The 14,707-nt window shown below is 57.2% G+C and overlaps 1 protein-coding gene across 1 annotated transcript in view; it reads left to right on the top strand.

Moving 5' to 3' along the window:
• The window catches only part of HMCN2 (hemicentin 2), a 150,819-nt gene that overhangs the window by 99,391 nt on the left and 36,721 nt on the right, over positions 1 to 14,707 (top strand). The window contains exons 50-66 of the mRNA XM_061200924.1: positions 476 to 649; positions 779 to 892; positions 1,401 to 1,543; positions 1,911 to 2,061; positions 2,673 to 2,891; positions 4,537 to 4,650; positions 5,060 to 5,247; positions 5,891 to 5,987; positions 6,756 to 6,917; positions 7,092 to 7,205; positions 8,179 to 8,381; positions 9,092 to 9,173; positions 9,510 to 9,641; positions 11,851 to 11,994; positions 12,083 to 12,242; positions 12,331 to 12,455; positions 12,915 to 13,098. Of these exons, the coding sequence (XP_061056907.1) occupies positions 476 to 649; positions 779 to 892; positions 1,401 to 1,543; positions 1,911 to 2,061; positions 2,673 to 2,891; positions 4,537 to 4,650; positions 5,060 to 5,247; positions 5,891 to 5,987; positions 6,756 to 6,917; positions 7,092 to 7,205; positions 8,179 to 8,381; positions 9,092 to 9,173; positions 9,510 to 9,641; positions 11,851 to 11,994; positions 12,083 to 12,242; positions 12,331 to 12,455; positions 12,915 to 13,098 (2,506 nt within the window). The remainder of the gene's footprint in view (positions 1 to 475; positions 650 to 778; positions 893 to 1,400; positions 1,544 to 1,910; positions 2,062 to 2,672; positions 2,892 to 4,536; positions 4,651 to 5,059; positions 5,248 to 5,890; positions 5,988 to 6,755; positions 6,918 to 7,091; positions 7,206 to 8,178; positions 8,382 to 9,091; positions 9,174 to 9,509; positions 9,642 to 11,850; positions 11,995 to 12,082; positions 12,243 to 12,330; positions 12,456 to 12,914; positions 13,099 to 14,707) is intronic.

Below are 14,707 nucleotides of genomic sequence, written 5' to 3'. Positions count from 1 at the left end.
AGCACAGATCTGTTTCTTAAAATGCTGTTAGTAAAAGGGAGGGTCCCCAGCGAGAGCTGAAAGAGAAAATTTGGGGACCGTTGAAAGCAGAGCTATTCTACCCAGCAGGGAGTAAAACTCCATTCCCACCTCTGCTCAGAGAGTGGTAAAAATTGGAACCACAAACAGAATTGAGAAGGCTCTGGTTAAATGAGTAGATTCTGGATGTTAAGAGACTATTAGGGAAATTGAGGCACAACTGACCAGCTTCCCCTATGGTATTGCTTAGTGATGGAGAGCCTGGGCTCTGGGTCACCCAGGCCTGAATTCAAGTGTGGCCACACAGTGCGTGGTTCCTCTGAGCTTCAGTTTCCCCTCTGTGCGATGCAAGTAGCAAAAGCACTGAAGCCAAGCACCAGGGTCTGAGGCTTTCCTGGGTCCTTGGGCCCAGGGTGGGGGACCTCCGTTAACGAGCACGCTCCCTGCCCCACCGCAGTGGTTCCCACCATCCTGGGAATGAGCAAGGACAGTGCGGACGAGGAGGTGACCGTGACCATCAACAACCCCATCTCTCTGATCTGCGAGGCGCTGGCCTTTCCCTCCCCCACCATCACCTGGATGAAGGATGGGGCCCCGTTGGAGGGCGTGAACAACATCCAGCTGCTCCCAGGTGACGCCCTCGGGGCGGGGAGGAGGGAGAGAGGGGGCAGGTGACGCGTCATCGGGCTGGGTCAGAGGAAGGGAGCCTAAATGAATGCCTGGGGGTGACCCTGGCCGCTGCCCCCCGCCCCCTAAACAGGCACCCACGGGCTGCAGATCCTGAATGCCCAGAAGGAAGACGCGGGCCAGTACACCTGCGTGGTCACCAATGAGCTTGGCGAGGCCATGAAGAACTACCACGTGGAAGTCCTCAGTGAGTCAGGGACCCTCCAGGGCACCAGTCGGGTGGGCAGGAGGCGGCTTGGGAACCCTAGGGCTGCTTTTGACACCCCAGATGCCTTCACATGGCTTGTCTCCTCTGATGGTCAGTGGCCAGCCAGGGCCGGCTCAGTCATTTTAGGGCCAAGGACCTAGGAGGAGGGAACCAGTGAGCTAGGACTTGGGCCACGTGGACGCCCAGAGCCACACCAGTCCTGGCTTCCTTCTGCCACTCACACTGTGGTGCAGCCAGAGACCCCACAACTTGAGACCTGGTACCCCCAAGAGGGCTCCCAGAGGTCACCCCAGGAATCCCCTCACCTCGGACCTGACCTGTCCCGTAACCATCTCTCCCCAGGAGCGGGTGGGTTTCCAGAGTCCCTGTTCCTCCACTCTCAGAGAGCCAACACCCCGTTTCTGGGACAGAGCCGGGACCAGGGGGAGCGCAGGGTCTCAGCACGTCTTCTGCTGGCCTCCTCCTCAGACTGCTTTGTGGTTTTCAGTCCCCCCTTCCATCTCCAAAGCTGACCCCTCCGGGGAGGTCGGCGTGAAGGAAGTGAAGACCAAGGTCGATAGTACTTTGACCCTGGAGTGTGAGTGCTGGGCCATGCCCCCACCCACCATCAGCTGGTACAAAGACGGACAGGTGAGCCCGGGACCCCCTGGCGGCCTCAGGCTCTCAGTCTGGTCCCCCTCGTCTGCTTGGAAGCTTCCAGAAAAGGCAGTCAAGGCATCAGGTCCCAGAGCTGGCCTGGGCCCTGCCCCGCCCTTTGTATTTTAACAAGAAATTCAACTCTTTATAGGAAACAAGTCTCACGAACATTAAATCCTATATTCACCCACTGAATTCTCTTCTAATTTTTAAGTTGTATGGATTTGGTGTTACAAAATTGTCGGGGTGTTCTTATCACTTTATGTTGTATTCTAAAAATTGTGTGAAAATAGAAGTACACTCGTCTGGGGGCCTTCTGCCCCGCATTTCTGATGTCTGTTTCCCCTCTTTCCACCCTCAGCCCGTGACCACCAACCAGCGTGTCCACATCCTTGGTGAAGGGCAGCTACTCCAGATCCGGCCCACGCAGGTCTCAGATTCCGGGCGATACGTGTGCGTGGCCACCAATGTGGTTGGCGAGGATGACCAGGACTTCAACGTGCTCATCCAGGGTGTGTAGGGCCACAGAGAGGGGTGGAGCGTGGGCCAGTAGGACCGGGAGGCCGCATAGCTGGGGGTGGGGAGTATCAGTGCTTCTGGGGTGGCCTGGCGGGAGGGCTCTGGTCTCATCGCTGTCTGCATGTCTGGCCCCCACGCCCCTGGCCTGGACTCTTTTATGAACTGACCTTGTGACAAGGACATCGTTGCCCCCCAGGCCTTGGTTTTACCTTTGTAAAGTGTGGGTGATCAAATCAGGTGACCTTGAGGGCCCCCCCAGTTCAAAAAGCCAGTGATGGGGGGCCTCCGTGCTCCAAGGCATACACTCTGGCTAACGCTTAGTATCTGGCATTCTCCTCTGAGAAATACCAGCGTGTCACAAGACTGAGTCCATTAGACACGAGCTCCAGAGAGAGGAAACTTATCCTAGTGCCCCGCATAGTAGTTGCTCAGTAAACACTGGTTGAAGGAGTGAGTGAATTTAAAAACTGCCTTGACTGAAGGGATTGGCTCAAACGGTAGAATTTCTGTGCCTGGGGGAGGCTGGGACGGGAATCTCTCTGAGCGGAAGTTCATCCCCGTCCCTCGGCTGTGGGTCCTAATGGCTTTGTCCCCCACTCCCCAGTACCCCCCGTGTTCCAGAAGGTGGGAGATGCCAGTGCAGCCTTTGAGACCCTGTCCCGGGAGGAAGAGGCCCGGGGTGGGGTGACAGAATACCGGGAGATCGTGGAGAACAACCCCGCCTACCTGTACTGTGACACCAACGCGGTCCCACCCCCGGAGCTCACCTGGTACAGGGAAGACCAGCCCCTCTCGGCCACAGATGGGGTGTCTGTTCTGCAAGGTAGGCCAGGGCTGCACAGAGAAGCAGGGCATTTGCAGGCAGGCACCAGGGTCACGCCCACATCAGAGCTGGTCTCCTCTGCCTTTCTGTAAGTCCTTGAGCTCTCCTGTGTGCTGCTTGCTGTGTGACCCCGGGCAGGGCACGTGACCACTCTGGACCTTAGCTGCCTTTTGTAAACCGGGGCTAGAAGTTCTTTACCGGTTTGAAGGCAAGAATGGGGTCCCCTTCTGCCTCTGGTTTTTAGAACAGAGGTTCTCATCTCGGCCGTGCCCACCTCTGGGCTTCAAGATCTGTAATGTCCTGGCCCCTTTCTCTGGAGGTGTGGCCGGTTCCTTTATTAAGATCTCGTGACCCCAGATGCTGAAGAATCTCTCACTGGGCTCTGATGACCACCCAGAGTCCAAGCTCATGGCTTATGTGACCTTTTAAATTTCTTCTTACAACTTTAAATATTTCTTTAAGGTTATTTAATTTTTGTAAACAACGGCTTTATTTCAGAATAGCTTTTTGTGGATGACTTTGAATTAAAAGGCTCCGGGGGTGGGACTTAGAAATGCCTGGCTTCCCTAGGGGGGCCCAGAACTGGGAGGTATTCGAGACACAGAGCCCGGATGGGGTCCTGCCGGGTCCTGCCAGGTCCTGCCTGGTCCTGCCTGGTCCTTCCAGGCTTGGGCCGGTTGTGGCGCTGTCCAGCAGAGGGGGATGACGTGGGTTGCAGGATGAACAGGGTCATTCCAGGGTTTGTACTTTGGTACTTGCAGAAGAAGGTGGCCCCTTGGAGATCTGGGAGAGGCAATGCTTACGGAAAGCTCGATTGACCTCTTAACTTGGCACTGCCCTCTGATCTAGGGACACAGTGAGCTCAGTCACATGCTGATTGGCCTCTGGCCCTGGCCACTGACCCCTAATCCTGGGTACACAGTGGTCACAGTCACAGCTGACTTTAATTCTGGCCCTGATCACAGATCAACCTCATGTATCGAGTGACCCCTCCCCCAGCCATGGCCACTGCCTCCCCAAATCCCGGGTACTGTCTCCTGGCTCCGCACATAATGAGCCCCTGGTTCTAACCCTGCTCACAGCCCACTGCATCCTGGGTCAGATATCCCCCAACCCAGAGTCCTGAGCACACAGCGACCCTAGCCCAGCTTCCACTAGAGACCAGCTCCAGCCCCACAGATGCCAGGGTCTGGCCCTGGCTGGCTCTTGTGCACAGAGGGTCCCAGGTGATACCCCCCAATTGCCCCCACGCCCAACCACCACCGCCTCCTGAGAGCCTCTGCCGACATTTGCCAAGCTCTCTGCCCCTTCCCTCTGCCTTCAATGAGGAGCTGGGCTCAGCCCTGCTGGGCACTCTTTGGGAGCCTCAGTTTTTCCATCTGTAAGATGGGAGTAGTAACAGCACACGCAGTCAGAGGCCAGGGAAATGCTCAGCCCAGGGCCTGGCACAGAGTAAGCCGCTACTGCGCTTTATTTGATCCCCTTGACCCGTGACCTGAGCAGAGCAGGCGATTCTCTGCGTTTCACAGATGAGGTGGGGGAGCGGGAGTGTGGGGGGGGGGAAGTGATACGTCCCAGGTCCCCTCCAGGGGGAAGAACGGGTTTCCTTGCCCTGGCTCAGGCCTCTGTCCCCATGTCCCCGCAGGAGGCCGGGTCCTGCAGATCCCCCTGGTACGTGCGGAAGATGCCGGCAGGTACTCTTGCAAGGCCTCCAATGAGGTGGGCGAGGACTGGCTGCACTACCAGCTGCTGGTGCTGAGTGAGTGGCCCGGCCTGGGCGCGGGCGGGGGGGGGGTGTGGTCTCATGTCTACAGGTCCCATGAGGGGCCCCCTCCCAAAGGGGGTCCAAGTAGAGAGCATGTTCAGTCCTACTGTACTCAGAGGTTGGTGAGGTAGGGGTTACGAGCTTGGGCTCTAAAACCAGACAGGACTGGATTCAAATTGCAAGTGAGCTGCTTCCTAGCTGTGTGACCTTGAGCAAATCACAGTGCTCTCTGTGCCTCAGATTCCTTAGCTGCGGCAGGGCCTGGGAGGGCTTGGTGGGCAGGGTTCAAGGAGCCCCAGCCAGTGCCCGGCACCAAGTGGTGTTCTTGCCTCCACGGCTGCCTCCCCCCGGGACCTTTCCCAGGGAGGCTGCCCGCTCCTCACCCTCTTCTCCCCCCGCCCAGCCCCACCTGTGATCCTGGGTGACACAGAGGAGCTGGTGGAGGAGGTGACTGTCAACGCCAGCAGCACCGTCAGCCTACAGTGCCCAGCCCTGGGCAACCCTGTGCCCACCATCTCGTGGCTCCAGAACGGGCTGCCTTTCTCCCCAAGCCCGTGGCTGCAGGTCCTGGAGGACGGGCAAGTCTTGCAGGTCAGGGCGACCCCCTGCTCGGGCTGAAGGCAGCGACTGCTGTGACTCAGTGCTGCTTGTCTGAGGACCAATGAGCTAACCACTCTCTGTGCCAAATGAGGCTCTTTGCCTGAAGCCATGCTGGAGCCCCTGGGATTTAATTCAGCCCACCAGATAATCGTACGTGAGCAGCCTTGCTGGGCTACGCATGGCACCTGGAAAGGACGCACAGGCATGCCACACTTGGAGCCCAGCACGGCACAGGGCAGCCTTCCTCGGGAATGCCATTGGACGCTTACAGAGCTGTGCCCAGCACCTAGGACCTCAGGCAGCTCCTCGGCCACCCAGTGTCCAGACACAGCCCCACGGGACCCCTGGAGTCCAACACAGCACAGAGCACCCTCCTTGGGGCTGGGGGCGGGGACTGTTGTCACCATCTAGTTTGCTACAGGGAATCATCCCTCAGCTTCACATCCCCCCAGATGTCACAGAAAGCCCTAGATGGCTGTGGGGTGACCCCCTAAGCATTGCTCCATGTAGGCAAAGGTGGTCTTCTGAGGGGGCTCCTCCTGGTCCCTGCCGTGCCTGGAATAGGTGGGAGGGAACCCTCACACTAGTTCCTGGTGGGACTCAGAGCCATCCGGCCGGTGGCATGCGCCCACAGGTGTCCACGGCAGAGGTGTCTGACGCTGCCAGCTACATGTGTGTGGCCGAGAACCCGGCAGGCTCCGCGGAGAAGCTCTTCACCCTCAGGGTGCAAGGTGAGCTGGGCTGAGCAGGAAGCCCCCTGGGTTCCCCAGCTGAGGAGGGGCTGGTGCTCTGGGTCTGCCCCACACGCTCCGAGGACTCACCGTGCGGGCAGACACAGCGCCTCCGTCCTTCCAGTGTCCTGGGCTCTGGGCCTGTGCCAGCCATACCCCAGGAGCGCAGCTGGGGGACCCTGATCACTAGATAATTTTAAGCAGCTTCGGAGGCTGCCGGAAGAATGGCTCTTCTGAGGCCTTGCAGCACCATGATTGCGCATTTACTGTGTACCTGGCATGGGGCTGAGTACTTTCCCTGGACTCAAAGCTGAGAGGTTAGCCCAATTTTAGGGCTGTGGAAACAGACTCAGAGATGTCACCCAGTGGGGGTCTCCCCGCCCTGGAGTCGGCCCTCTCAACTTCTGCATTCTTGTGACACATATACATCTCAGTGGCCATGAGCTCTGCCTCCAGATGTGGGGCAGCTGTGGCCTCAGGGGCGGAGGGATGTTGGTGTTACTCAAGGTCTAGCACTCAAACCTGAATTGATATTCTGGCTCTGCCACTGAGCAGCTGAGTGACCTTGGAAAAGTGACTCTCCCTCTCTGATCTCTAAGCCCCAGTGTTCGCAGCTGTAAGATGGTTATGACAAATAGGAGCTGCTGCACAGTGAGGTTTGAAGCGCCAAGAGCTCGTGAAGGCCCTGTGTTTCACTCTGTGGCCGTCCGCTCCCTGCCGGTATGCGTTGTCATGTGTCTTTCTTTATCCTGGTGGCCGCGGGGACAGTCCCACCACGAATCGCGGGTCTGAACTTGGAGCAGGTCACCGCCATCCTCGACAGCAGCGTCTCCTTCCCATGCGAGGTCCACGCTCACCCGAGCCCCGAAGTCACGTGGTACAAGGACAGCCGGGCCCTCTCCCTGGGAGAAGAAGTCTTCCTCCTGCCTGGTGAGTAAACTGAGGCTGGGGACCCAGCTCTGAGGCTCTGTGGGAAAGCAGAGCTGCCTCCCCAAACCTGGGACCGGACTGGATGTCTGGGAGGGCTTTAGGACTGTGGGCGTGGGGTCTGGGGGCTGGGGCCTGTTCACTGGTGCCAGGGGCTATCTCCCCCACCCCTGGCAGGCACCCACACGCTGCAGCTGGCTCGGGCGCAGCCATCGGACTCTGGAATGTACATGTGTGAGGCCCTCAATGCCGCCGGCCGAGACCAAAAGCTGGTGCAGCTTAGCGTGCTGGGTATGTCCTGTCTGTCCCCCGACCTGCACTGTCCCCCACTCCTTCACTCAGCCCTCATGCCCTCAGGCAGCACAGCCAGGAGAGGGGCAGCCGGCCCTGGGGGAGCCTGGGATGCCCTGTGCCCTCTGCTGCAGTGGTATCTGGGGGGCATGGTGGTTAAGATCCTAGTTTTTAGAGTTTGGACATGCTTGAGTTTGAAACTCAGCTGTGCACTTATTTGCTCTGTGACCTTGGGCAAGTCACTTCCCCTCCCTGAGCCTTGGGTCTCTCATCTGTAAGGTGATGGTTGGTATAAGGGTAAGAAGATGGTATGTGAGCCCTTAGCCCAGTGCCTGGTGCCCTGTGAGCTGTGAAGCTGAGGAAGGGACAGCAGGATAACAGCCAGAGCTGGCCCAGGAAGGGCCCTTCCCAAGCCTGATTGATCATGAACTTCTCCTCATGGAACCTTTTTGGGGGCTTCTGGTCTTCAGAATCCTCTTGGGGAAAAGCTGGCCCAAGATGTCACGAGCCAGCACTCCCTGGAGGGTTCTTTCAAGCCCTGGGGCAAGTTCATTCATTTGTGCCTGTTCACCTACTGTGCGCCCGGCACCGTGCCAGGTCTTGTGGGCTCACAGCTGGGGTGGGAGCTTCTACATTGGTTTGCTGGAGGGCCATGGGCCTGTGGACCCCCATGGAGGGCCCTAACCTAGCTGGGGCCTGCCCTGTATAGGAAGGAGCCTCGGAGGGTTGTCATAGCATCTCCCCCAACTGGGAGGCTGAACCCAGAGAGGGCAAGAGGCTTTTCCCAGGTCACCCAGCAGGCCCTTGGCATGCTGGCCTGGATTCTCTTCTTCCAGCTCCCTGGGTCTGTGCCATCCCCTGCGGCGGGGTCCACCACATGACCTTGTCTCTCCATAGGCTGTTAGCCTGCGGCTGGGGCCAGGGAGGACATGGGGAAGGCCACGCCCCTCGCTCAACTCATCTCCTTCCCCAGTTCCCCCAACCTTCAGGCAGGCTCCCAGTGGCCCCCAGGGTGTGGTCCTGGTGAAGGCGGGGCACAAGGCCGTCCTGAGCTGCGAGACAGACTCACTTCCCGAGCCAGCCGTGACCTGGCACAAGGACGGGCAGCCCCTGGTCCTGGCACAGAGGACCCAAGCTCTGCTGGGTGGGCAGAGGCTGGAGATCCAGGACACCCAGGTGAGATGTCTGGTGGTGCGGGCAGCCATGGGCAGCCCTGGGAATGTCACCTCCTGGTCCTGGTGAGCCAAGGATGGGCGTGGGGGGCAGCTGGGTGGCAAGATGGGGGGGCTGCTGCCTCCTTGGCCTGCAGGACCCCAATCCAAGGTGATTAGCAGTGTCCGGGGTGGGAGACGTGGGAAGAGCACAGGGCCCCAGATCCGGCTCCACACTGACTCACAGAATGACTTTGAGCAGATCCGCCTGCCTGTTGCCCCAGAATCCGGAAGCCTTTCCAGGTCCCTCTGGTTATGACTCCCTGGGAGTCTGTTCCACCTGCCCACGCCCCTCCCTGGTATGGATTAGACACTCACAAGTGTTCTTTGGATGAACGTTTGCTGCTCCTCTGGAAATGCACCCGGGCTCCGTCTCCTGACTCAGCGCCATCCCCACAGTGAGGGAACCTTCTCCTCCAGGCTCCGCTGACAGACATGCAGCCCCAGGGAAGGGTGGGGTCTGGATCCTGTGCACTCACCTTCCATCGGCCCTCCTGCATCTTAAGGCTCTTGGGAAAGGCCAGAGGGTCCCATCTCCCCTTTGGCTTCCCAGGCAGGACCAGCATATTTGGGGAGTCCCTGCTGTGGAAGGTTCTGGGACCTGGATGCTTTGGGAGAGCCGTAGGTATCCCCACTGCAGCCGCACACTGTCACCATGTGCTCTCTCTGTCCCAGGTGTCGGATAAAGGTTTATACAGCTGTAGAGTCAACAATACAGCCGGGGAGGCCGTGCGGGCCTTCATCCTCACGGTCCAGGGTAAGCTGGAGACCAGGCTGCGAGCGTCGCTGTGGTACCTCTAGCAGCACAGGGAGTTGCCAAGGATGGGAAGGGCCATAGCTGGAAAGGGAAGGTGTGGCTGAGTGTTTAGGGCACAAGATCTGGAATTGAAAAGACCAGGATCCGAATAGGACTCTGCCAATGACTTGCTCTGTGGGACTTAGTAGAGTGACTTTATCCCTTTGAGCCTCAGATTTATCTTCAGTAAAAGGAGCTAAAAGTAGTAACTGCCTGTTTGGCACACAGGAAGTGCTCCATCTGTGGTCTGCCATGACTGTGTCTAGAAAGTGCTGGAATCTGACTTCTCTCCTGCAGTGCCCCCAACATTTGAGAACCCCAAGACGGAGACCGTGAGTCAGGTGGCTGGAAGCCCCCTGGTCCTGAGCTGTGACGTGACTGCGGTCCCTGCACCTAGTGTTACTTGGCTGAAGGACAGAATGCCTGTTGGTGAGTGCCTTAGTCCTTATCTTTTTGGTGCCAAGTAGTCCTTTATTTAATGAAATGGCAATGAAAGCAGAAGGGGTAGTTGGTTGTTAACGGTTCTTACTTGGCAACATCAAAAGCTGGCAGCGCCCTGTTGGTCCCATCCCCCCCAATTTGTCTTTCAACCCTGTTGGCCTTGAAATCCCGACACTGAGGACCATTTGAGTGGGGGCTTAGTGCACTGCTCCTTGTGTTTGTATCCATAGTCAGCTCCCACGGGACAGAAATGCAGAGTGGGTGCTGAGGGTCTAGCTGGCCCGACCCTGGGCTTGGCATTGGCCCCCAAAGCTGCTCCTTCTCCAGTAACTCAGCTCCATTCGGCCCAGCTGTTGGTCACCCCCATCCAGGCCTTCAACCTTGCCCCGCTCTCTTCCTCTCCCCCGACCCACCCACCCATCAGTCAGTAGACACCTCGTCTTGTCAACATAAATGCCTCCGGTGCCAGCCCTGCCCTCCATCCATAGCCTTTCCCGTTCCAGCCACCACTGTCCACACCCCTGGGTGAGGGCAGCAGCCCCTACACTGGTTTCTTGGGTCTACTCCATGCCTCCAGTGCAGGCTCCACCGGGGCAGCAGGGATCACAAAGTGCAGCTCTGAGTGGGTCAGTTGTCTGTTGAAACTGAAAATCCTTTCGTGGCTGGAGTCCTCAGAACCACAGCCCAGGAGGCCCTTTGGGGCTGGGGCCAGCCCCCCTCTCCCTGCCCTGCTGCGTACTCCAGACAGACCCAGCTGCTCTTGACTCCTTGCATATGCCTATGTCTGTCTGTCTGTCTGTCTCTGTCTTTCTCTCTCTCAATAACAGCCTTATTGAGATGTAATTCACATACTCTACAATTTACTCAATGAAAGCATATAAATCAATTTTTTTTGTATAATCACAGACCATCCCCACAATCAATTTTGCAACATTTTTTTTCCAACTGTATATTTTATTTTTTTCTTTTTTAAAAAATTGAAGTATAGTTGATTTACAATGTTGTGTTAATTTCTGCTATACAGCAAAGTGATTCAGCTTTACATATATACATTCTTTTTATATTCTTTTCCATAATGGTTTATCATAGGATATTGAATATAGTTCCCTGTGCTATACAGTAGAACCTTGTTGTTTATAATTTTGGAACATTTTTATCACCCCAAGGGATATCCCTTACCCATCGCCTTCACTTCCAGCCGCCCCAGCCTTAGGCAGCCACTAACCTACTTTCTGTCTCTATAGACTTGCCTGTTCTGGACAATTCATATAACACATGGAATCATACAACACGTGACCTCTTGTGATTGGCTTCTTCCACTTAGCATCGTGTCTTCAAGGTTCATCCATGTTGTAGCATGTGTCAATTCTTCATTCTTTTTTTAAGTTAATTTTTTTCTTTCTTTTTTATGGCTGAACATTCCACTGTGTAGATATATCATGTTCTGTTTATCCATCCACTAGTTGATGGACATTTGTGTTGTTTCCACCTTTTGGCTATGATGGATAGGGTGCTGTGAATGTTCGTGTACAAGTGTTTGTATGGCATATGCTGTCCTTCCTCTTTGATGTATACCTGGGAGTGGAGTTGCTGTGGACCCTGTTCTCTCGTGGCTCCAGCTCTTGGCACGCGCTGTTTCCTCCCTGAAATACTCATCCCAGGCTCCCCGGACCACCTCCACTTTTACCTGGCTGATTCAGACTCACCTTCAAGTCTCAGCTGAGACTCACCTCCTCCAGAAGCCTGGCCTGGTCTCTCCATGCTCCATCAGGGTTTCACAGGGCTTCCTTGAGGACAGGGACCATGTTTCACTCATCTTTGATTCCCGAGCTCTTTCGCTGTTGGACATGTAGTAGTTGCTCAATACATTTTGTGTTGAAAGACTGGCTGGACAGATGAGGATCTGGGGGAGGGCAGACCAGCCTGGACTGGTGCAGTTAGAGAAGGCTTTGGGGCAGAGGTGCTGCTGGAGAACGTGAGGGGGAGGCATTCTAGGCTGGGGAAGGGGTGCAGCCTGAGCAGAGGCCCAGGGGAAGCCCCTCACTGGACTTATGTTGGAGTTAGTGAGTGGCTGGTTCACCTTAATCAATGTGGGGAGGGAAAGGTTGGAAGGAGGCGGGAGATGAGGGCCCAGTGGTGGCACCTGGGGCGGTGGGTCTGAGCAGGTGAAGTCCTGCCACACCCCTCCGTCCCACAGAAAGCAGTGTGGCACGTGGTGTGGTCTCCCGGGGGGGCCGCCTCCAGCTGAGTCACCTGCGGCCAGACCAGGCTGGCACCTACACGTGTGTGGCCAAGAACGCCCAGGCAGAGGCCCGCAAGGACTTCGTGGTGGCCGTGCTGGGTACGTCTGCGCCCTGCGCCCCCCGTGTCCCACCCCCATGCCAGCCCCAGCCACTGCCCCAGGCCTCACCACACCCCCTCTGCCACAGTGGCCCCCCGGATCCGGAGCTCGGGCGCCACGCAGGAGCACAGCGTCCTGGAGGGGCAGGAGGTGCGGCTGGACTGCGGGGCTGACGGGCAGCCACCACCCGACATGGCCTGGCTCAAGGATGGTCGCCCGCTGGGCCAGGGCGCCGGCCCCCACCTCCGGTAAGACCCAGCCTGTGACATCCCCGCCCCAGGAGGCAAGCCTGCAGGCCCTCACGCACCTGCTCCCGGCTCTCCCTCCCCGGGGCAGGTTCTACCTGGACGGCAGCTCCCTGGTGCTGAAGGGCCTGAGGGCCTCGGACTCGGGGGCCTACACCTGCGTGGCCCGCAACGCGGCCGGGGAGGACGCCAGGCTGCACACCGTGAACGTGCTGGGTGAGCAGCTGAGGGGCGAGGAGAGCGAGGCCGCCCCACCGTTCCAGGGCGGCAGCAGCCTGGCCGCCGTGGGGCCTCCACTGGGGCACCTGGAGGGTGGTGCCAGGGCCCGGATACGGGAGCCCTGGTGAAGCCCCAGCCGTGCCCACTCCGTGAGCCAGGCCAGTCTGACCTCTCCGGGCCTCTGCCCCATCCTCAGACTAGGGGCACAACCGCTCCAGCCCAGGGGCGCAGTGGGGGAGTCGGGATAAAGAAGAGACCCACGCCCCCAGGCAGTGGGCTTCATCCTCACCTGGGTTGGGCGCGGGTCTAAGACCCACATGATGATTGCCACACGATAGCTGCACGTGGCAAAAGTCGAGGTGTCGACGCCACCTCCTGGGACTTCCCTGAGAGGAGCCCACCTCCCCGCCCAGACCCCCTCACTGCCCCCGTTTTTCCTCTCTGCCCACCCACCAGTGCCTCCCATCATCGAGCAGGGGGCAGAGGGCACGGGGACCCTGGTGAGCAGGCCTGGGGAGCTGGTGACCATGGCGTGCCCTGTCCGGGGCTCCCCGCGCATCCACGTGAGCTGGCTCAAGGATGGCCTGCCCCTTGCGCTCTCCCAGCGCACCCACCTCCACGGCTCGGGCCGCACCCTCAGGTAAGGGAGTGGCTCCCCTGCCCACCAGCCAGCGGATGGCAGGCCCCAGATACACTCCTCAGGCAGCTTGGGCTTAAAAGCACGTCTGAATGGTTTTTAGACTAAAAATAACATAAACATACAGAGGTTTTTGATGGGGAGAGTGAGAGGACCCCACCCCCGAAAGGGAACTTCAGAGATGAAAGGGGCCTCTGCCCTCAGGCTTTCACAGCCCAGTGGGGGAGGTACAGATGCGGGTGATGACATCTGGTGGCACCTGACTCAGCCTGGCCCCAGGTAGAAGAAATCTGGGAAGGCTTCCTGGAAGAAAATGCCTGAGCAACGTCTTCATGCCTTCAGCAGCACTTAACGGAGTGCTTGCTGTTCCAGGTGCAGTTCCAGGTACTGGGATGGAGCAGTGAGCAAGATGAAGCCTTTGCTCCTGCAGCTTTGGGGAGGGAGGGGAATGGAAAATAAACAGATATAAAAGTGACATGTCACAAGGGATGTGTGCTCAGAAGAATAAAGTAGGGTGAGGGGATGGGAGGTGGCAGTGGAGGGTGCTATTTTAGGGTGGCCAGCAGTAGACACTCAGATGAGGTGACACTTGAGCAGAGATGGAAGGCGATGAGAAGGGGAGGTGAGTGGATTCCATGGTAGGAAGAATTCCATTCCTTCCAGGCAGGAAGAGCAGGTTCAAAGGCCCTGCGGTGAGCGTTTGGCTGTGTGTTCTAGAAACAGAGTTGGAGGGTCGGTTATGAAGGGGGCAGTCAGGTGACATAGGGCCTCGTAAGTCCTTCAAAAGACTTAGGCTTTCCTAAGGAGAGAAGGGAAGCCCTGAGAGGGTTTTCAGCAGAGAAGCATCATGATGTGACTTAAATTTTGTGTATGTGGTAAAATACACATAATAGAAAATTTACCATTTTAACCATTTTTAAGTGTACTGTTCAGTGGCATTAAGTACATTCACGGTGTTGTGCAACCATCACCACCATCCATCTCCAGACCTTTTCATCTCCCCAAACTGAAACTCTGCCCCATTAAACACTAATTCCCCATCCCCCTCCCCAGCCCCTGGCACCCAGCACTGTACTTTCTGTCTATGAACCTGCCTTATTCTGAGTACCTCATATAAGTGGAATCATGCAATCGTTGTCCTTCTGTGACTGGTTTATTTCACTTAGCATCATGTTTTCATCCATGTTGTAGCACGTGTCAAATTTTCCATCCTAATTTTTAAGGCTGAATAATATCACCTGGTATGTGTAGAACACATTTTGTTTAACCATTCACCCATCCATGGACACTTGGATTGCTTCCACATTTTAGCAGTTGTGAATAATGCTGCTGTGAACATGGGTAGTTCGCTTATCTGTTTGAGCTTCTACTTTCATTTCTTTGGGGTTGTGACTTAGGTTTTTAGACGATCCTTCTGGCTGCAGTGTGGACAGCAGACTGTAGGGCCAAGGGCAGAGTGGGAGGGCATTTTAGGGCTGCGGCCACAAGCCAGGTGAGACGTGGTGGGGCCTGGATCAGAGCCATGTGGTGGAGGTGGTGGAGGTGCTCCGGCTGGCGGTGTTTGCAGAGAGACGGGGAGGGGTTGAGCAGGGCTCTGGGGTCTCTATCTGGG

The sequence above is a fragment of the Eubalaena glacialis genome, chromosome 9 (genome assembly GCF_028564815.1).
Source record: "Eubalaena glacialis isolate mEubGla1 chromosome 9, mEubGla1.1.hap2.+ XY, whole genome shotgun sequence".
Taxonomy (NCBI): domain Eukaryota; kingdom Metazoa; phylum Chordata; class Mammalia; order Artiodactyla; family Balaenidae; genus Eubalaena; species Eubalaena glacialis.
This window is presented reverse-complemented; position numbering and strand designations above follow the sequence as displayed.